Source organism: Canis aureus, chromosome X (genome assembly GCF_053574225.1).
Source record: "Canis aureus isolate CA01 chromosome X, VMU_Caureus_v.1.0, whole genome shotgun sequence".
Taxonomy (NCBI): Eukaryota; Metazoa; Chordata; class Mammalia; order Carnivora; family Canidae; genus Canis; species Canis aureus.
Window position 1 is genome coordinate 96,602,631 of NC_135649.1, and position 24,356 is coordinate 96,626,986.

Below are 24,356 nucleotides of genomic sequence, written 5' to 3' on the forward strand. Positions count from 1 at the left end.
TTTTATTGTTTCTTTTTGATCTTTACATATACTTTAATTATGATATAGACTATATTATCTAAATATAAAACTTGTGAGTGCTTATTATGATTAGAAGGTGCAAAAAATATAGACAAAAGAAAACTCTTCAGTTCCACCAATATACCCATTTCACTAATGTCTTTTTTAAAAGATTTTATTTATTTATTCACGAGAGACACACAGAGACAGGCAGAGACATAGGCAGAGGAGGAAGTAGGCTCCCTGTAGGGAGCCTGATGCAAAACTCAATGCCAGGACCCTGGGATCATAACCTGAGCCTAAGGCAGACGGTCAAACACTGAGCCACCCAGGTATCCTTTTTTTTTTCCACTAATGTCTTGAAGTAGGTTTCCTTAGTCTTTTCTGAAAAAAATATTGTTATATTCTTCATAATTCATACATTCTATTCTTTTGATATTACAAAGAATTTTATTTCCATATTTTATCAAATATTCTTCAAAAAACAACATTTTGAATGGCTTTGTACAGCTCAGAGACAATTTTATGTTTGATCATTTCTACTTCTCTAACTATTAAGCCACTTGGATAGTCCAATTCTTTTTCTTTTTTTTAATATATTGTAAATAGTGCTTACATTTTACATCAGGTTTATGCAAATCATCATTTAAATTTCTGATTATTTCCTTGTGGTGGATTCCTAGAAGGAAAATTACTAGATCATTGAATATGATTGTTTTTAAGGTTTTAGTAGACATTGCCAAAATATTTTTCATAAAATTTGGAACCAGCTGATGCTCTTCCAGCAAAGTAGGAGTTTGGCCAATTCACTGAAACCTCTACAACTTTGGTTGTTGTTCTTCTCTCATTCTTTGATAATGTGATAGTCAAAGGAATATAATTTAAAACCCATATCTGTGTTTTTAATTTTTTAAAAATTTGTTTATTTATTCATGAGAGACACAAAGAGAGAGGCAGAGATGTAGGCAGAGGGAGAAGCAGGTTCCCCATAGGGAGCCCAATGTGGGACTCAATCCCAGGACCCTGGGATCACAACCCAAGCCAAAGGCAGACTTTCAACGACTGAGCCACCCAGGTGCCCCCCACATCTTTATTTAATTTGCATTTCTTTGATTCCTACTGAAGTTGTATTTTTATGTATATTTACTCTTGTAAATATTTCACTTATTAGAAATAGAAATCAGGGGTGCCTGGGTGGCTCAGTCCATTGAGCATCTGACTCTTGATTTCTGCTCAGGGCATGATCTAAAGGTCATGAGATTAAGCCCCATGTTGGAGTCCACACTGGGCATGGAGCCTGTTAAAAATTCTCTCTCCTTTTCCCTCTGCCTCTCCCCTCCTGCTCATGCTCTTTCTCTCTCTTTCTCTCTCTATTAAAAATCTCTACTATTATGGAGAATATCATTAATATTCAGTATTTGGTAGTGGAATCACATGAATCAAAGGTCATCACTTAGATAATGACTTTGAGATACTTTTTAAAAATGCACTAAGATAACATTTTCTGCAAGAATGAAGATAAGGTACTGAGAAGTATGACGCCCTGACTGGGTTCTAATTCTGATTCTGACTAGCTTTTGAATTTGCCATCAAACCATTGTGGGTTCCAATTTCCTCATTTGAAAAATAATGGAATTTCAGTGAATGATTTATTTGTTCCATTATATCCCTCAGTATCAAAATTCTGATTAGTATAGAAACACTCATAAGAATCAGTGTTATTGTTCATAAAATAAAACATTCTAGCAGTATTTATGAGTTCTCAACATTTTCATTCTGAGGTGTCTTTAAAGATTAGATTAGATATTATTAATTTAAGTTTTTGCAGCAGTGAACCCGTTATATAGTAGGGTTTTAGCACAAAGATTACTTTCATAAAATTGTAAGTTCTTATTTTGGAAGTACAGCCACTTCTTTCACTTCATACATTTTAATATCTTATAATAAAAAAAACGTAAATCATATCCCATCATTCTCACCCTCCTCAAATGCTATGGTATTCATTATATATACATTCTTTTTAAGTTAGTTGCTGTTTTACACAATTCTCATCAATTTCTATGGCTTTAACTACTATATTCAGTTTCTCAACAAATATTTAGGTTTTCACAAACTCCTAGGCATTGGCCTAGGTGCAGTTATCCTAAGTGAGGATCATCCCCAAATCATGAAATTTCTTTGGAATTATCATACATTGTACAGTCCATAATTATTTGTAGGGTGGCCCATCCACTGAATACTTATAATATGACATAGGCTAAGCATATTCTATGGCACATAATAATTGCTTTGTGAATATTTAATAAATGATGAATGGCCTTCCCTCCTACCAGCTTCTTGTGGCTTCTAGTACTGATGGTCTCCTACCACTAGATCTGGTTTTGTATTAATAGCACAAAGAACAACAATTGCAATATAGTAACAATATCAGGGTCTAATTAACTTTACACTCTCTTCTAAATAGTATACATTTGACCTTCACAACACCATGATGAGATTGGAACTCTGGTTTTTATTTAGCAGATGAGGAAACAGAAATGAATGATGTTAAGGATATTTCTTTTTATATATTTCTTTATATTTAGGCACAGATTTTAAATATCCAGTCCAGATTCAGAATTGTTCATTCTTTCATTCCATCACACTCTCCTCTAAAAAAACATTAATTTTAATTTTACAAGTGAATTTCATCTGTTTAATTTGATCAAATGATGAAACCAAGACTAGGTATTTAGAATGAAAACACAAAGCTGAATGTATTGCTTACTTAAATAAGGGGGAAGTATGCTGGTCAACCGCAGCCTATCAAAACAGAGTATTCTGAAGTTTTGGGGAAAACTGGGAAGTCAAGAGGTCTCTGAGCATTCAGATATGAGTAGGTTGATGTCGCCTTTAGAAGCATGGTTAGTTATTAAGGTGAGACTGCTGTTAATTGGTTTGCATTTAGAATTTTGTTCATTGGAGTGACTTCATTTCTGATTAGCCAACTTTCAGAAAGGAGAGGTTGATAATGGCTGGCTGGAGGAATCATGATCAAGACCGTATAGGCAGGTAATTGTTAATTGATTAAATGAGTCTGAAATTTGTGTTACTGACTACTTATTACTATGACTATAGAACAAGCATTTCTTTCCTTGTCCTCCTCTTCCATTTTACTCTCAGTTTATTCGTCTTTGTACCCTCAGAGTTTAGACAGAATTTTATATATAGTTATTTTCAAAGACTGTGAAGTAAACAATTAGGAATAGAATGAAGTCATTTTGGACCTATCTTAGAATTTCTATCATGCATCTTTTTGTTTTCATCACAAAGCCAAGATTAGTTCGCTAACACCTCCTATCTGGATCAGGTCCTAGCTTCCTAATTCCCTCCAGTTTTTCTCCTTCATCCCATTCTGTACTTAACAGTTTTATTTTACAAAAAATTCAGTGCTGTCACACTCTTGCTCAAAAGTAGTTATTGTCCAAACTACTAAACTAAGGTCAAAATTTCTGGTTTGTTACTGATGATCTCTCAGTGTTTCACAGATAGCATACTCATTCTATCTTATTATTCACTATTCTCCTGTCTGTGGCTAAGACACATAAAGGCACTATCTCTGGGATGTTTCTAATTTCTTACCTCTGCACTTTTGCTCATGGTTTTCCACTGCCTAGAATACTTTTCCTCATTTCCCTATTTCTAGCCAATGAAACCCTATACATACTTATTACGGTTTCCTATTCATAAAGACTTTTCTGGTCCCCTAATATTATATAATTTCTTCCTTTCTCTGAACCTACTTAAGCACTGGTTGTGCCAATTAGTGCCATTTTAAATCCTGTTCAGCAGTGCTGCAATGATTTTGTACTTTTCCTATTATTTATTTATTTTATTATTCAAAATTGTGAAAAATCCATGAATTCTCTATCTTGTTAATCTTCTGGATACTCTGTTAAAATATTGTAAATATAATAGGTCTTTAGCACATACATGTTGAAGTGAATGAACATATTTTAGAGTATATAAGTTCCTTTCTTTAAGAAAAGAAATATTAGATTCCACCTGCTGGTACAGCTGAATTCACACAACCTTAAAGATGGGAAGGTAATAGGGGCAAAAATGCCAATAATTTGGTCAAATAGTGTCTATTTATTGTACTAATTGATATTTATGAATATTCGCCTCTATCCAAAAGATGTTTTATTTAGATAAAATGTACTATAATTTTCGACATCTGCTTGGGGTAATAGAAATAATTCTTGATTTATTTTTGCCTTTATTTTTATCATGACATATATTTGAGGCCAAACATATACAAGTACACATCTATGAATAATATAGCAGTAAATGGGCATAGATCAATCTTTTGAAATTCAGTGCCTTTCTCACAGCATACTTTTACTTAATACACTAAAAATAAACAGAATTCTAAATTATGCTTACTAGAGATAAAACTGACTACTTCCTAGGGAGATGGAAGAAAACATTTTAGAGGTTCAAAATGTGAAGAAACGTAGTATCCACCATTCAAAGAACACTTGAAAAACAGTTATCAAATGGAAGGGAGATTTTAGTCTTCAGAATTTCAAGGCTAAGTTAGTAAGATTTTGTTTTGTTTTGTTTTTGTTTTGTTTTTTAAGGAAAGGCAGGTACTCGTGCAGAAAGTATTTTTGGGTTCTTCCTAAAAAAATACTTGTGAAAACTTACCTTCATCATCTGTTGGCTACTAATTAAATTATTATTATTTTTTTAATAAATTAATTTTTTATTGGTGTTCAATTTACCAACATACAGAATAGCACCCAGTGCTCATCCCGTCAAGTGTCCCCCTCAGTGCCCGTCACCCACTCACCCCCACCCCCTGCCCTCCTCCCCTTCCACCACCCCTAGTTCGTTTCCCAGAGCTAGGAGTCTTTATGTTCTGTCTCCCTTTCTGATATTTCCCACACATTTCTTCTCCCTTCCCTTATATTCCCTTTCACTATTATTTATATTCCCCAAATGAATGAGAACATACACTGTTTGTCCTTCTCCGATTGACTTACTTCACTCAGCATAATACCCTCCAGTTCCATCCACGTTGAAGCAAATGGTGGGTATTCGTCGTGTCTAATGGCTGAGTAATATTCCATTGTATACGTAAACCACATCTTCTTTATCCATTCATCTTTCGATGGACACTGAGGCTCCTTCCACAGTTTGGCTATTGTGGACATTGCTGCTAGACACATCGGGGTGCAGGTGTCCCGGTGTTTCATTGCACCTGAATCTTTGGGGTAAATCCCCAACAGTGCAATTGCTGGGTCGTAGGGCAGGTCTATTTTTAACTCTTTGAGGAACCTCCACACGGTTTTCCAGAGTGGCTGTACCAGTTCACATTCCCACCAAGAGTGCAAGAGGGTTCCCTTTTCTCCGCATCCTCTCCAACATTTGTTGTTTCCTGCCTTGTTACACTAATTAAATTATAATAAGGAGCAGGGAATATGTGTTGTATAACCTTGTACCTCTCAGCCTTATGCACTTATGTGTCCAGTAAGTGTCTTTTGAGTGAAAAAAAAAAGCAACACAATGAAGTGGTAGATGATATAGCAGTCTGCTTCCTGTGTCATTTTTTACAACCCTGTTACTCAGAGCAGGGTCTTTAAGCCAGCAGTGTCAGCATCACTTGCAAGCTTGTCAGAAATGCAGAACTTCAGGTTCTATTCCAACCTACTGAATTTGATTCTGAGTTGAAAATGGTCCCCAGGTGATTCATATACATATTAACAATTGAGAAGTATTGTTTTATACTACGGATAGAAGCAGACCAAAGAATATTAACTTTTTCCACCTCTGTAACTATTTTTTTTAAATATTAAAAAAATACAGTGTCCCTGGGTGGCTCAGTGGGTTCAAAGTCTCCCTTCAGCTTAGGTTATGATCCCAGAGTCCTGGGATCAAACCCCACATCCAGCTTCCTGCTCAGCAGTGAGTCTACTTCTCCCTCTCCCTCTACTCCTCCTCCCCCCTTCTGCTTGTCCTCCCTCTCTCTCTCTCAAATACATACATACATACATACATAGATACATACATACATAAAATATTTAAAATATATATTTAAAAAAAACAGTTGTTCTAGGGGTGCCTGGATGGCTCAGCTCTGTTGGTTAAGCAACCGAGTCTTGTTTTCTGCTCTTGTCATGATCTCATGGGTCATGAGATGGAGCCCTGCTCTGTGCTCAGAAAGGAGTCTGCTTGTGATTCTCTCCTACTCCTCCCTCTACTCACATGCTCTCTCTCTCTCTCAGATAAAAATAGTTGTTTTAATTAATTGCATTCCTGCCACTTTGGAAGCATGGACTAAGTGACCTACTCAGCCTCCTTTTATGTTAGTGGGCTTAAGATTTGACTCTTGGCTTTTTTATTCATGATCAGAACACCTGACCAGAATATATGTATTTAACTAAAACATATTTTAATGATAACTAAGCTAAGATAAATTTATGGCAAGAAAAATGCCTGGCACATTGCTGCATAGTTGTCTTGGCCTCCTGCCAGGATTTATGTTTTAACACTTCTGGGATTAATGATACACTTCACATAAAGGCTTATTTTTACATCTTGGTTCCCTGGAATGAGTGCAGTGGGTAAATTGTAGTGCCAAGTAGCAAAAGAACCTTTTGAAGGAGCTGCCACTTACTATGTGTGTTATTACTAATTATTATTGACTTGTAATGCTGGGTTTCTTTCATTCCCTGGATGTGGCAAAGGATACAATGTTAGATCACTTTACATGAAGGACTTTTAAATTTATCTCTAGAGTCTGAGAAGGAAGGTAACAACTGATTTTAACAGATGTACCAAAATGTAAACAAGTATTGTTAATATACTTAAGGAATATTACAAATCATATACATATGGTATATTGTTGTTTTATTGTTATTGTGGAGAAATACGGTTCATTTCAACACAGAGACATATTTTACTTTTTTACATACTTAATCACCAGCAAAAATTTGATTAGATGGTGCAAGATTTCCTTACTGGATGCCAAAGCATTAAGCTCTTTTGTGTAATTGTTTAATTACCAATGCACTATTTTAATTGACACGTTAACATAGCTTTCTATGGAAAGGAAGATATAATCTTTTATTTGTGTTTCTTATCTAATGAAAACCACTCTCTTAGATGGGCTGGTTTGGCAATTTGACTTAGGAAAAAGTATTACGGAATGAAGTTTTTATGTGAACAAGGAAAAGAAATTAACTTTAGTGCTCCTCTCATTGGTCTGCCAAATTGGAAGGACATTTTAGGCCTGATTATCATGTTCTAATTAGTCTCTGGAGGATATTCATGGGCGATCGAGTGCTCATTAATGTGTCTTCTTCCTGTAACATTGATTTGTTCATTCGCCTTTCAGAGACTCAAATATAGAAACCAAAAATTGATGTGTGGTGTTAATGTGCTTACAGATGTTGCCACCACTTATCCAGATAAGAAGTCCATCTTAATGTATATCACATCACTCTTCCAAGTTTTGCCTCAACAAGTGAGCATTGAAGCCATCCAGGAAGTGGAAATGTTGCCAAGGCCATCAAAAGTTACTAGAGAAGAACATTTTCAATTACATCATCAAATGCACTATTCTCAACAGGTAAAGTATCAAAAGACTACCTAATAGCAATTATATTGTCTCTTGTATATGCATTTTTAGCCATCATACACATGTATATCTATTATATCTGTGGATATATACATGATATATATGTCTATGTAGCATAGCATGTGTATATACACACACATACACACAAATATATGTCTCCATAGCATAATGTGTGTGTATGTGTATATCTGTATACCTTAGATAGACAGAGAAGCTCTATAAACCTTCTGGATTTTAACTGATATAATGGACCATAATATTTTTTTCAAAGCACATTATTAAAATACTCTGCTATTGATATGCACTATGTTATAGGAATATGGAAAACAATATATTGCATTTCCATTGTGTAAAATGAATTAAAATAAAAGACTCATATATATGAAACTTTCTGTCAGCGAGAGTAAAGAACAAAGAGATTAGAGCTAGAGCAAAGGCAAGTACTGTTTGATAATACTTTCTTATTTTTAGTGGCAACCTGCTGATGTGTTAACACATTTTGATTATTCAAGGTAACAGTTTTGATCAAAGTAGTTTATAATACTTTAAATAAAAGTTAAAGGGAGAATATATATGATAAAGATTTTTATTATTGTACAGGATCTAGTGGGATTCTTACATGGCTTGTTCTTACTGTCAACAGTGGTTGTTTGGGGTGTTTTCTTTTACTTTTTTTGATACAAACAATGATGAAAAGCCTGTAAAAATAGAAGGAGGTTTTAGCAAAATTCCTGCTGAAGGCATGGAAAGCTAATCTTAGGCCTAATTTTCCTCACTCCACTAAGCCAGTTCCATATTTAGCTTATGAAAGCTGCAGTCCTTTCCAGGATCTTGACCTGATGAATTCTGGTTTTGTTTACTTTGGGTTCAGAGGTTCAGAGAAAATTGCTTTTGGATGCTTGTTTTTGTCAGATTGAAGAGCATCATCCCATATGAATGCTGGAGTTCTGTCAGTGTGGAATCCTGATAGTTCAATCCCACCCTCATACCTTCTCTGATTACCTGCTCTCCACCATGATACTGAGCACCAGACCTGTTGAAGTGTATCAATTTGTAATATCCTTGTGTGAATTTCAAATTAAACTTTTCATCTTACTGTTTCCATTTAACGTTTGTTTTTCTACTGTGTGGGAAAGCAGTCTTTCCAGGCTTACTTATGATGTCTCCTCCTCCCCTCTGTCCCCTTACCCCTAACCCTACTCTGCAGATCACAGTCAGTCTAGCACAGGGCTATGAACGAGCCCCTTCCTCTCCTAAGCCTCGGTTCAAGAGCTATGCCTACACACAGGCTGCTTATGTCACCACTTCTGACCCCACACGGAGCCCACTTCCTTCACAGGTCTGTCAACATTTACTCTCTGTTCTACAAACCAAAGAATTTCCTCATCCAAGATAACTGAACATGGCTTTCATTTGAATTTTGCAGTGCCTTTTTTCCTCCTTCATCAGGAGCTGTTTCATTGTTCCCAGTTGTATTAAATGTTCTCACATGATGCAGTTTTGTTATTGAGACTTCTCTAGGTTTAACACAGGTTGATTCTTCATGAATGGGGATTCTTATAATAGTGGTATGTGCTTTTGTTATGTAATTACCTGTAATGTTCTCTTTTTATAAAGGCTACCAATGGTTCTACAAAAACATCATTAGAGGTTGATTTATGTAATTTTTAAAAGAACGGGAAAATGGATGAAATTTACTAGTCACACTATTTGGGGAGTTTTTTATAGATTTCTGAAACCTAAAGGATATATACACTATATATAGATGTCCTTATTATATTTCATTCTATAAAATGTACTTATATTCTATTTAAGAAAAATATAACTTCAGGAGTGCCTAGGTGGCTTAGTCAGTTAAGCATCTGACTCTTGGTTTCAGCTCAGGTCATGATCCCAGGGTTGTGAGATTGAGCCCGCTTTTGACTTGGTGCTGGGCATGGAACCTGCTTAAGATTCTCTCTCACCCTCTTCCTCTGTCCCTGTGTCACCTAAAAGAAGAAAGGAAAATATAACTAAGCTCTTTCATATGATACATTTTAATTTTGCTAATTTTAACATGTATATAACATGCTCGTACTATGTGTACAAGAAAGTCAGTCACTTCCTAACCAGGTCAGATTCTATGCACCATTTAATACTTTCCACGTAAGGAATCTTCTCTGTGGAGTTTTCCATTATTGTAGTATTGTAGGAAACCTAGAAATACAAGAAATTATAACACGGTATATGTTAGAGCATAGAAATGAAATATTCTTGACTTGTGAGATTTGCTAGAATTTTTTAGAAGAAAACTATTTTGTGTAATAGAGCAATTTGGAAAGTTCTTAAGGAAGTGACTTTTGTCAAAACCACATTATGAATGGGAATTTAGAAATTATAGGCCTGATGCTCTATGGTGAAAAAGTATACATGTTTAGAGGCTCACTGATTTTTTGAAATAGTGGTTGTATTTAAGTAGTGATTATTTGGCATAGTTAATTTATGCATAAGGCTGAAAATTCTTAGTACTCAACGATTCCCCCAGGGAAGCGTATTTCAGAGCATAGTTATGCCCTCTATCCTTGGCTAGTTTTCTGGCAAAGCTTGAACAAAGGAAACTGGGTGAGAACATTTGTGTGACTCAGCCTCATCATCAGTTAAATTCCCATCCATGTTTTTGCAAAGGTTACTTGTATAATTTTGAGCAAGAAACTTAATCAATTTTCTCATTATCAGTAAATAAAAGTAGTCTGGCCACTCATTACCGAGTGTTGCTCTATGCCAAGTGTGCACATTACATGAACTAAGGAAATCCGTACAACAACTTGGAGAGGTGGGAGATGCTGTTTTTATTACCAATTGAAGTTTCAGTATATCTGCCCTTTTCTTTCTCTTCTTCCTCCCTTTCACCCTTGTGACTACCTGACTTTCTTGACTCTTTTTATCACCATCCTCCCATTGAAACCTCCAAGACTTAAAGAATAGAGGTGCATCCTAAAATAAAGGAGCATGAGCCAAAACAGAGATGAATTTTTTTCCCCTTCATTATCACTTTATTGAGCTGCCTTTTCCAGAAAGTTTTCTCCAGTGCCTATCCTGGCAGCACATTTTTACCTCATTACCACCTCATTAAGGCATTGCTCAGGTATGACTCCTTAATGAAGTAATTATAAGGGGATTTAATTTTGCTAGACTCTATTTGTTCATTATACCTTTGTATAAATACTACAAAATACATAATGTATCATAAAATAAAAATACTCAACAAATTCACTTACCTGTTTTATTTAGTATAAGCCATGAAAATAAAACTAATGGTGTCCTTTAGAAAAGAAGAAACATGAAAAAAAAAGAAGAAACATGAATTATAATTGATGAAGAATGATATATTCTTCCTGTTTTCTCAAGGAATCACATCAGAAGATGATGTTATATGTAGTTAAGTTTGTATCTTAATGATATAGTAAGAAAAATCTTTTCTGAAGTGCTTCTCAGAGGGGCTGAGCCTATATTGCCCCCTACAGGTTGTATCTGATCCACTTCAAATGAACTCCAGATGGGCCAGACTGAATTCCATTAGAGAGTTTCATTCAAGTGGTTTACTTGGTGGTCTACAAAGGGGGTGAAGTTTTCCATAATAGGACAGTGAGGTATGTGGGTGACTGTCCCTCTGGGAAACATAAAATTTGTGAATTATCTTAAAAGTTCCCAATATATTAGAAATATCAGTTATCCCCATCTGTCCTAACTTGAAAAATCTGATTTATACTCTCAGTAGTTTATAAACCTGTTGTGGTAAAGCAGTCTGAACTACGTCAGGATTCCTATGTATAAATGAGTTTTTCTCATAATTTTCCAAGAAGAAATACTATCTGGTATTAATCCTTAGCTTTCCCTCATTGTATGAATTTATTGCCGTCCATCCTTGGATGGAGGACATTTTTTATGGTTTTACTTAATTCCTATTTTTATGACTTTGATCATGCATCTCATTCTACTCCTAATTTTATATAAAAAAATACCCAGTATATTTTTCATCTTAAATTTCTTTTTCTTTCCTGGAGCTTCACCCTGTTTAAAACACCTCTAGGCACTTATAACTGGTTGCATGTCACCTCTGCTTAAACACATCAATCCACTTTGTCTAGTTAATATACTGTTATGTGACTCTTTCATTTATCACTTCTGTAGAATAGTCTATGTTTAATTCATTCATTTAGTCCACCAATAATTATACTTCATCACCAAATCAAATGTCATCTTTTCAGTTTTCAGGCTTTCCATCATAATTGAAATAACTTGTCTCCTAACCTCTAGACTCATCAGGTTCTTCCCTATCTTTGTTGTGTGTCTCTTTCATTATCTGGCTCTTTCTCCTCTTTTTTTAAGTTTTTTAATTTATTTATTAGAGAGAGAGAGAGAGAGAGAGAGACTGACAGACAGGCAGAGGGAGAAGCAGGCTCCCTGCTGGGAGCCCGATGTGGGACTCATCCCAGGTCTCTAGGATCACACCCTGGGCCGAAGGTGGTGCTAAACTGCTAAGCCACCAGGGCTGCGCTCTTTCTCCTCTTCTAACTTCCTTTGCATAAGAGCCTCATGAAAGATCCCTTGAGCCATATATTATACTCTCTCTGTTATTGATATGATTGAATCTCCCAGCTTGAAGCTGTATGCAGATGACTGTTGTTATCTGTGTTTTTACCTACTTCTAATATCTTTTGAGTTATAGCCACAATTCTAACTCATTTTCAACTCTTTATACATATCTATACCTAGATGTCTACTGATTTCTTAAACCTAGGGTGTCCTGCAGGGAATGTTGTTTCATTGCCCACAAATCCATTTCTTGTCCCCTTTTGTTATGTAATTGAGAATATTACTCAGTAGTCATTGAGACTTAAATATGTGGCATCATACTCTTTGGTCTCATACCGATCTAATATACATTAATAAGACATGCAAAGTCAATTCATAAAAGAGGAACATAGAATATGCAGTGTGTGGCATTTGGGATAGTCAGAGAAAGTAGATTTTTAATAAAGACTGAAAAGAGGTGTGTATCTCTAGGGGAAGACAAACCTCCGAGGAGGAAGCACAGATGGTACAATAACCTTGAGCTATGGGGATACTTTAACTACTCAAATAAAGGTATGAGTAAGGGACACAGTGCTGGGAGATAGTGCCTGAGCCCAATGGTAGAGCAGACCACATAGGACTTACTAAGTAACTGTGAGGACTTGGTTTTTATTACCAGTGAGATGGAAGGCTATTGGAGGAGTAACATAAATACATTATTTCAACATGGCTGCTGGGTGGGGAATAAGGTATGATGGTGACAGTTTTATTTTTTCTTTTCTGTTTCATTGGATTTTATTATATTTTTACTTGCCTAATTCCTCTGGCTAGGACTTCCAACACTGTAGTGAATAAAAGTGGGGAGAGTAGACATCCTTGTCTTGTTCCTGATCTTAGAGGAAAAGCTATCAGATTTCACCATTAAGTATGATGTTAGCTATTGACTTGTCATAGATGGCCTTTATTATGTTGAGGTATGTCCCCTCTGTGTGCACCAGGTTAAGAGTTATTATCACAAATGGATGTTGAATTTTGTCACATGTTTCTTTTTCTGCATTTTTGGAGATGATCATGGGATTTTTGTTTTTCCTTTTGTTGATGTGATGTATTACATTGACATGTTAATCTTGAGTTGCTCATGAGACTTGAATATACATAAATTTGTGTTTCTCAGATGAGCATTCAGGATGATTTGGAAGTCATTAGCAATATAGATAGTATTTATATCCATTCATCTGGATGAGATCACCTAGGAAAAAGTACAGGTAGATAAGAGATACCAGTACTTAAAGATGTGAAGGACACAGCAAAGGATGGACAGAAAGAAGAGAGGATAAAGGAGAAGGGTATGATATTCCAGAAGCCAGGAGAAGAAGATATTTCAGGGAGAGGTCATTATTTAACAGCATTAAGTATTGCTGATAGTTCAAGTAACATTGGAAATTAACCAGTGAAATGTCAGTGAGATAGGGTCCCCTGGGAAGTCCTGATATGTAGGAGTTATCACAGTGGAATTGCCAGTAACACCTCCATTCACTTTGAAAACTCCCAATTGGGCTAATAAGTTACATGTTTATTCTAGCTAATACTCACACTGTATAAATACAATTCCAGTGGAGTGTGTGGTTTTTGGAGGATATTGCTGATGGAAGTGGATTCATGAGAGAATGAAAGTGAGGGGCTACCTGTACTGAGGCCCTTTAAAAAACCTACACTGAATAGTTTATGTTCACATGGACAAAAGCATATTTCCCTTGGATTAACCCATCCTACTAAGTGATAATGAGTCTGTATATTGGCTTCTTCTTGCTGATGTAACAAATACCCACAAATTTAGTGGCTTAAAAATACAGCAAATTTATTATCTTAATAGTTTAGAATCTCAACATGGGTCTCACTGGGCTAAAATCAAGGTGTTAGTATGACTGCCTTCCCTCTGGAGGTTGCAGGGGAGATTCCATTTCCTTTTTTTTTCCAACTTTTATTGTATTTATTTATTTATTTTTTAAAGATATTATTTATTTATTCATGAGAGACACACAGAGAGAGAGAGAGAGACGCAGAGACATAGGCAAAGGGAGAAGCAGGCTCCATGCAGGGAGCCCGATGCGGGACTCGATCCCGGGTCTCCAGGGTCACGCCCTGGGCCGAAGGCAGGTGCTAAACCACTGAGCCACCCAGGCTGCCCGTTTTTTCCAACTTTTAGAGGCTGCCCACATTCCTTGACTCATGACCCTCTTTTATCTTCAAACATAGCAAAGGCAAGGTAAGTCTTTGTCATAGCATATGACATTGATCTACTTTTCTGTCTTCCTCTTCTGCTTTTAAGACTTCATAATTACTTTGGGCCCATCTGGATAATCTAGGAAAGTCTACTTATTTTAAGGCCAACTACTAAGCAAACTTAATTCCATTTGCAACCTTAATTCTTCATTGCCACGTAATGTAACATATTCACAAGTCCCAGAGTTAGGACAGGGACATCTTTGGTGGAGGGTGTTTTCTAACCCCTGCTGTCTAATAGCATGGGATAAAAATCTGAGGAAGGCATCTATTACCTGCAAGCTAACATCAAAACTGGTATCACCTGGCTTTTCCCAGATCCCACAAATTATCAAATTGTTCCCTTTCTCCTTTGTTGGCTGTGCATGAGCTTCTTCCTTCTTCCAGAAGTATTGTGAAACCATTCTTAGGCCAAAAACAGGATAGAAGAAAACTAAACAAAGAAAAAACAAGCAGCGAAAGACATACCTATATTTCTGCCTATAAAGGCCTTACTGTTCTTTGTACCTTGCTCAGCTTAAGTCCCAGATGTCCACATTCATTTAATAAAGATTGTGACCTCCGCATAGCGTCTAATAGCTCATAAAGTAAAGGAATCAGGCTTTGGAAAGTTACCCACACTTTGCTTGTACTCTTATAATTTTTTAAGAACAAAAGGAAATCATACTCCTGGAATTCTTGCAAAAGAGGCACAAACAAAAAAAAGGGCATCTCTCATATATTACTAACATTTTCAGGGCTTTTAAAAAAGATTTTATTTATTTATTTCTTCAGAAGAGAGAGCACACACAAGTAGGGGAGAGGGGCAGTACGGGGAGGGAGACGCATGCAGGACTCAATTCCAGGACCCTGGGTTCATAACCTGAGCTGTAGGTAGCCACTTAACTGACTGAGCCACCCAGGCGCCCCTAACATTTGCAATTTTTAAAAGGCTTTTGATTACATATTTCATTTGATCGGTACAATGAACCTGTTGAATGATTTTATTAACTCATTTTAAAGTAGGAGAAATTTAAATGGGATAAAGGATTTGGTTAAACAGTGAGTAACTGGCAGAACTGGGACTCAAACCAAGTGTCATGACTTGTAGTACAGCTTTGATGTCTCACTATTCCAGACTCCCAGACTCCCCACAGCCAGAGAGTTTGTTACTTTATCATCACCATTCTCCTTAGTCTTTTAATATTTATAAATACTGAAAAGAATTTGGAAAGAAAAATAAATCTTTTTTTTCTCATTGTCTGATGAGCAATATCTATCAACTTCCTAGCAATATTCCTACCAGCAATAGGACAAATAAATAATTATTTTTGCATTTATGAAATAGACAGTTGAACTTTTCAGATAGCGGTACCAATCATAAAGTATGTAGAAACACTATAGAGAAGCAGCCTCTATATTAAAAAATCTGTGAACATTACAAAAGTAATAATTTTATCATAGACTAAAATTAGCCCTTATAATAACAAAGGGGAAAACAATTTTTGAACCATATCGTCAAAATAGTTAGAGTCTGGAGAAACATCTTTAAATATTTTAGATGATAAAGTATAGGATTAGGTGGAGATACAGTGGTAACACTGTTTATATAGCTAGAAATGCATTTAGATAATCACAAACTAAGGAAAGGAAAGCACCCATCATACAAAGTGCTCATGCCCTAAATATTTGTGTCTGTTTAGATGTAATATGCATTTCTCAGAGCTTCAGCTCTAACCCTGAAATGTTCCAGTTCTACAATCTCATCTACCTACTAACTGATAGTTTCCACACATGGATGTTTTACCATAACCTCAACTTCAGTATTTTAAAGCTGACCTTATCTTTGCCCATGAGGCTAGGAGTCTCTTCTGACATTTATTCTTACCCAGGCTTGAAGCCATCTAACCATGTGTGACTCCTTTCTGACCTCTTTCATACCTAATTGGCTCTTAATTTTTTCCCATTTCCATTGTGGATTATTTCTAGCATCTTTTCCTTCCTGTCTATTAGCCTGGCTTTAAAGACTTTATCAGATCTGGTGAACCTTGTCAAATTTTATGTATGACTCTTCTTTTTATGCTCCCCATTACATCTAGATCTTTATAGCATGACTTTAAATTACACTGTTTAATCAGTTTGCTTGCTCCTTCTTCTTGCCTCTTGCTCTTTCACTCTTTCATCCATATATGCCAATTTGCACACTCCTTCACATCTACACAGGGATTTTGGCATAAAAATGACTAGCCTTACACTAAATATCATGTTGTAGGAGTTGAATGATTGAGGAAAGTAGTGTCATCAAAAGTTTTACATGTCAACTTTTGTTTAACTTACTCTTAGAATAGGATATGGAGAAGTACGATTTAAAAATAAAGAGAATAAAAGTCGATTAAAATTAAATGCCCTTCCCACCCTTGCCACCATGTTTGTGCCACCACGTGTGTGTACACATGCTCGTAAAATTGCAAATATTTGCAGTTTTCCTTACTGTGAGAGAGACTGAGCATCTTTACATGTGCATAATAACCAGTAGGCTTTCTCTTTCTGGAAAATTTTCATTTTTCCCAATTTTTTTGTCAGTTGGAATATATTTCTGATCAGTTTTCAGGAATATATATATTAAATACATATACATATATATATATTAAATACATTAGCCATTATCTGTGACATGAAATACAAATAATTTTCACTGTTCGTTACTTGTCTTTTGAATTTATTTGTGGCGTTTTTCTCCATTCAAAATACTATTTTTTATGTTGTTGGGAATTCTTTAATCTTGTGTTTTATGGCTTTTTTTGTTGTTGTTGACAGCTGAGAGGTCATATTTATAAAAGACTCTGCTTTTGAAAGGATGTTTTAAAAAGGTTCTCCTATGGATTCTTTTAGTTCTGTTTTTTAAACTTTGATTATGCAAAAACTGGTGCAAGTTGCATAGTTGAGAAGAATTTTAATCTTTTCCCCAGAAGCTGCCCAGTTGTTGGAACCATCTATTGGTTAATGCACGTTTAATCATAATCTAAATGGTGCATCTTTTAAGAATGAAGAAGTATTTCATAGAAACTCTCTAGCATATTTTCCCTTACGTTTTGTTGGACAAGATTAAGTGACACTCTTGTGTCTAAACCAGTAAGGGGAGGCAGAATATACAGCCAGGATTGGCTTAGACCAGTCAGGACTCAGCAGTCTTTGAATCACATAGTCAAATAGAACACAGTCATTCCTGAATCTAATCAGATTCTATTAGGGAGCAGAGAAGGAAATGAATATTGTATAGGTATCCAGCTGTTTATGTTTAACTATCTCAAGGCCTGATGGAATTTATGTCCTAGGCCAGAAATTTCACTCATACCCTGAAAGTAGTTGAGATAAACAGCTATATGCATTTGCTACTCCAAAAGCAGGGAAACATTCATTGATGAAACCTCGGAATGAAGCCACATTTACCCAAAGAAGCATCCAGTTTTTGAGAAAGAAAGTACTAGTTGAGCAAAGAGGAGGGAGCCCAGAATCTGGCAATAGAGACATTGAAGTTCACATTCCAGCTCTGCCACTTTCCAGCTATGTGGCTTTGAAAAAGTTTCTTGCCTTTTCTGGGCCTATCTCCCCATGTGTTGTTATGGTGATTATATCTAATTCATTACCTCTGTTAGGAGGGTTAAGGAAGATGAATTGTACGAAGACCCTTCCATGGTCCAGGCACATTGTGGCTTCTCAAAAACTGACACCAATATCAGGCTTACTACTTTAAGCACATCAGGCATTAAATGAACTTTTGTGTTCCGACCTGAGGACCTTATATTTTATTCAGGTTGATGCGAAGATATAGCCTGGGTTCTAAACTGCTTTATTAACAAACTTGTAAATTGAAACCTGTGTAGAGTTTGGCAACTCCATGAGATAATGTAAAGGATAAAGGACTCTAAAGAAAAGCATATGCTTTGTAGCACTAAAGATACTGAGGAATAATCTTAGAACCATGTGAAGTGGAATATAGCAATGCTTCCTTCTAAAGCAGAAAAAAAAAAGCACTTTTAGGTGGTTTTAGGGCCAGTGTTTCTACATAGGGAGAAGATAGGGGAAGAGGAGACTCTTCACTCTGTCCCTGCCATTGGCCCCTCACAATACAACTCGTCCCTTACTTAGCTGGCACGAAGATTGTACAGAAGAATTGGCAGACAGGGTTCAAAGCCAGTCAGTGGGGAGAAATCCTTAGATTAAAAGCACCATTGATCTGCTTCGTGGAAGCCTTTATACTTTCTGATGTCACTGAACAAGTGACCTAGAAACAGATTGTCAGGTTTGAGCTTAGCTCTAAAATCGATGCACTGAAGATTACCAAGCAAAATCTTGAAAGTCTGTGTGTGTGTGTTTGTGTGTGTGTGTGTATGGGGGAGGGGTGGACTTCAGAAGGAATATAGGTATATTACTTGGAACAAATACATTCTTACCTTTCAATTTTTTTAAATCTATAAAATGAGAAGAGGGAAAAGACCCACCTGGCTAAATAACACTATCTGAAATGTTTCTGAATTTTTCAGTGTCTGGTATACAAAAGTCTTATATTTAGAGTCAGATTTTTGAGTCAGACATCTTAATATTAATGGTACTTATTTACTTAATCAGTATGCATTGAGCACAAACTATATAGTAGAAATCTTATAGCTCTTGAATTTTTTAAATGAGTAAGATGGAAGTGCTACCTGCTTTCATAAACTTAATTTAAAGATGAGAAAAGAGACCAAAATGTTTTAAAAAATCAAATTAAAAAAATTAAGTATAAATTGTTACAAATACTGTAAAGGATACAAGGCCTGAGATTTTTTAGAAATAATGGAAAATTTTAAAGTTAGAGGGACATTTTATAGCTAAAAGTATTAGTAGAGCCTTCTCTTGAGCTGAAAACAGGAGGGTGAGAGGAAGCTAATCTGGTTCAAACTCCAGCCCTACTATTTTAAGTAATTTTCTGTGGGACCTGAGTATATCACTTTCACTCTATGACTCAGTTTTCTCATCTCTAAAATGGAGTCAATTTCCACTTTATATGGTGGCTAAAATAACACATAGAGCATGTAAAAAAAAAAGCCTTCACTCACCTTCTTACTGAATAAGCACTAAGTAAGTGTTTAGGGGTGAAGAAATACATATATTAATGCATGTGAACTTTCTTGCATTTTACATTATAGTTACAAATCATGATATCAGCTGAAAAAGAAACTAAATCCAAAAGTGTAGAATGAAATTCCCATTTTTACCTTTGGCAAGGATACTCACAGTTTTTGGAGAAAATGATAGATAGTTTAACCAGCCGTGCTGAAAACTGACTTTTCCCATCTGTCTCTTGATTACCAGAGATAGCTCTGTAGGTGCAGCTGGAAATGATACAAAAGTGAAGTCAATTTCTGCAAAAAATAAGGGGGGGTATCTGAAAGTCCCCCATTTACTTCATGTTTATCACATTTTATGGGGCTTGGTGGGTTGGAAGAATTATTGGATGGAATCTCAGTTAATCTCTTTGGGTAACAATCTTTAAAAAGGTCAAGTGGCTTATTTGTAATCACTACTAAACTGGAACTTTTCATGTAGACCTGAGTAGTATGTCTTGGTTAGCTTATTTTTGGCCTTTTAGGGAATATTAATGTCAAACATTTATTTTAATACTTTTTTGCAAAGAAAACATATCTTTGAAGAAGCATGATGTAATAAGAATATCCTTAAAATTCTGATTCATCTTCTTACTTGCTGTGTGATACAGATGTTTCTCTCTTAACTCACCTGTGTAATATAGTCGTGCTTATCTTGCTCTCCAGTTATTGCTATGTAGCAAATCTCTTCAAAATTTAAGAGCTTACAAAAATAAGTCATTATTGCCATGATGTCTCATGATTCTGTGAGTTAACTGGGCTTGTGGCTTCTCATGTAGTTGAAATAAGACAGTAGCAGAAGCTGGAGTCCTTGCTAAGGCTTCTTCACTCAAATGTCCAGTGGATAGTGCTAGAACTTCATCCAGAGCAGTTGGCAGGAATACCTACATGTGGCCTCTCCATGTGTCTTTGTGGTCTTTTACAAAATGTTGCCTGAGTTCCAAGAACAAGTGACCTAAAAAGCACCATGTGGAAGCTGTATTACCCTTTGTATCTTGCAAGTCACATAGTGTAATTTGCTCCATGGTCACAAGTCCACGCATATTCCAGGGGAGGGAAAATAAACCAAACTCATCACAGAGAAGTGTTACTGTTGTTTATTTATTTGAGAGAGAGAGTGTGGGGGAGAGGGTAGAGAAGGGCAGAGGGAGGAGAGAGAAACTTAAGCAGATTCTGCACTGAGCAAAGAGCCTGACCTAGGGCTCAATCTCACAACCCTGAGCTCAGGGCCTGAGCCAAAACCAAGAGTCATTCACCCATATGACTGTGCCACTCAGACACCTCATCACTTATATTTTTGAGAATATGTAGGGTTGGGAAATTTTGTTGTATCCATCTTGAAAAATACAGTGCTGCAATTTATGAAATTCTTATGAGGAAAAGTGATCAATTGTGAAAAGTAGCCAGCATTGGTACCTAACAGGTTTTCATGAATGAGTACTCAATTTACTGGTGTCTGTATTTAAGTAGGCTTGTACAGATCTTCAGATATCCAAATTCCTGATTAACTCAGAAGCTTGAGAGTGTCTTGCCTTTAAGTGTCGTATAGTAAATTCTGCAATGGGGATCAATTGCTTTCCAACCCAAGTGAAATTTCAAATTCACTTTGCAGGAATTTGTGTTATTTAATGTAAAGAGTACTAAGTAGTTGGAGCATTTCCTATCCTTTCCTTTCATAGGTAAAGAAACTGAAGTCCAGAGATGTTAAATCATTTAAGGAAGGTCACAGAGAGGAATAATGGATCTGGGAACTAATGTCCTGAAATCTGTTCAGTATTATTTATATCATAGGATTATAAATATTTTAAGCAAATTCACCACATTTTCACATTTTCTGTACAACCTCTAGTTTTACGTTCATTAAGTAATTTGATTTTCTGTTTTTCATTGATTTTATTTATTATTTTATTTTATTTTGTTTTCAGAAAGTATTTTAGTATTTTGACAGTTATTCTTTAATTAAATGTATTAACCCTACTTTTAAATGAAACCATACTCTAAGTGTGGTAATATCAAAATTATGTATGACAACTTTGGAAACTTATTTTATATGAATATATTTACTAAAATATATAATTAGCAGGTGCCTATGTGTAATTATGAATCCTGCTACAGAATTCTGTCAGAACATTTCCTCGCATATTAGTTTTGTGGTCTTTGCCTCTTTGCCAATATCAGTACAAAAACAGAATAATGCTAAGTTAAGCAACATAAACTTATCAAAATGGCAAAGCAACATAGGTAAATATGTGGTAAATTCAATGTCTTTGGATCTCAAATCTACTAGCAAATGTTTTATTTTAACTAAAACTTTACTCTGTTAAGCTTGTACATATAAAGATTTTTTTTTAATGTGATACATTAAATCCTTGGGGGAAGAGACTATCTTTGAAGGGATTAATGATGAGTTGACAGTATTGTTATGTGACTTGTTGTTTTCAGATCATCTTCCTGCTGATCCAGTTACAGAAGGTCATGTTCCTCTTTTACCTATATCAAATGCAGATTTGGAATATGAGCATTTTAAATATTTATTTCTATTCAGTTATTCATGGTGTAATGATGCCTATGATGAGAGCTATATATAACAATAGGATTACTTCACAATAAAATTTACTTATAGTGAACATTTATGAAAATGTTTATTAGGTTTCCTTGAGATCTCTGGTTAATTTAAAATCTTAGTACATTTTATCTTCATTATAACATGTCCCAAGGAAATTTTTAGCTGAAAGATTAGCATTATAAAAAGCAGACTTTAATTAGAAATTTCTATATTGTGGGTCAGATTGCTAAATCCAGTGGCAATTATCTGCTTCCTAAGATATGTAGTTCTCTTTCTGAAACATTAAATTTTACTTTATAATACCTCAAAAAGTAATTTCAAGAGGAATTTTGGATCATTAATGGAATTAGAAATAAGATGTGCCCATGGATTCTTCTACTTCTATTTCATCATTTAAATTTTGTGTAAGCTAGGCGATTAGTGGCTTTTTAACTATTTGGTACCTCAAATAGTTCAAGAGCAGTATGCCAGAAGCACTATAGTATTACCATTAATTTTACTAATTTTTCATTGCCCACTTGATCCTAGAAGCCAGGAATGAATGTGAAAGAAAGTATTAAGCTCTTAAAAATCTCAATATAGTTATTATATCACATTCTGTGATTATAGAAATTATTTATTGAGTAGATGAATATTTAGTAAGGCAATTCTTGTATCATGTATTGACTAAAATTTATATGGGAAATATAAAGTTAAAAGTCAAATAATGAGTTAGGAAATTATTTGTAACATTTATAACATACTAAATTTTAATAGCCTTCATGTACACATAACTCCAGTAAATCAATAAAAAATAGAGCATCCCAATAGAAAAATTCACAAAGAACATGAACAAGAAAATGACAAGAGAAAAAAAAGTCAGTGTATCTTTAAGGATATAAAAAGACGTTCTACCTAACTAGTATTGAAAGATACACAATTTTAAATAATAAAGTCATTTTTACCTACCAGATAGGCAGATTGGAAGGGTGGTAATACCCACAATTTTCTAGAGCTTAAAGAAACAGGATATCTCATGACTTAAGAAAAGATTTATGATAGAATCAATCGAGTTTTCTTTCTGAAGCATAATTTTTTAATCAAAAAGTTCTAAGTATGTGTAATCAAGGACCAACATTCATACCTTTGGAAATTTATCTAAGGGCTTTGATCTGGCCAGTGAAATGATGTAAGCAAAAAATAGTCAAACCTTTTTTTAAAGTGAAACTTTATGGTTCCATACACATTTTAGGATTCTTTGTTTTATTTCTTCGAAAAATGCCATTGAAATTTTGATAGGGATTGTATTAAGTCTGTAGATTGCTTTGGACAGTATGGACATTTTAATAGTATTAATACTTCCTGTCACTGAACACAGAATATTTTTCCGTTGGTTTGTGTGTTCCTCAGTTTCTTTTGTCAGTGTCATATATTTCAATGTACAGGTATTTCACCTCCTTGATTAAATTTGTTCATAGGCATATTACTTTTTTTGATGTGAGTATAAATGGGATTGTTTTCTTGATTTCTCCTTTTGATAGCTATAACTGTATAGAAACACGACAGATTTTTGCTTATCAGTTTTGTATCTGGAATTTCACTAAATTCTCATATTAGTTCTAACAGATTTTTGGTGGGGTATTTAGGGTTTTCTAGGTATAATATCATGCCATGTACAAATAGTGACAGTTTTACTTCTTCCTTTCCACTTTGCATGCCTTTTATTCGTTTTTCTTGCCTAATTGCTCCAGCTAGGACATCCAAAACTATGTTGAATACAATTAGTGAGAATGGGCATTCTTGTCTTGTTCCTGATCTTGGGGTTGAGTATGATATTAGCTTTGGGCTTGCCATATATTACCTTTATTACAGATAAGACCTGAATATTCCATTACTCTGGACTGGTAAAGCTTACAGTAATGCAAGATCATGAAACCTTTAAAATTCATGCTCTAGAGGTATATTCATTGCCATCTTGTAAAGGTAGCCCTCATATATGGTTATGTAATAGAGAAAGTTGTGAATAGTAGATGAAATATAATTATATATTATATACATAAGTAAATATATGTATATGTATGTACATGTTTATATACATACAAGTACATATTACTGCCGTTAATATCAAACACTTATATAGCTTATATGTTCTGTTGTAAGTTAAATATACGGGCTGTCTTCAACAACCCCTATCCTTATGTACCTGATTCCTTAGTCCTATCCC

At 35.2% G+C, this 24,356-nt stretch overlaps 1 protein-coding gene across 15 annotated transcripts in view; it reads left to right on the forward strand.

The window, feature by feature from the left end:
* The window catches only part of DMD (dystrophin), a 2,162,139-nt gene that overhangs the window by 605,098 nt on the left and 1,532,685 nt on the right, over positions 1-24,356 (forward strand). For 14 of the 15 annotated variants that reach the window (XM_077887780.1, XM_077887782.1, XM_077887777.1 and 11 more), the window contains 2 exons: positions 7,434-7,615; positions 8,832-8,963. In XM_077887780.1, the coding sequence (XP_077743906.1) occupies positions 7,434-7,615; positions 8,832-8,963 (314 nt within the window). The remainder of the gene's footprint in view (positions 1-7,433; positions 7,616-8,831; positions 8,964-24,356) is intronic. The other variant, XM_077887787.1, reaches the window with a different exon arrangement.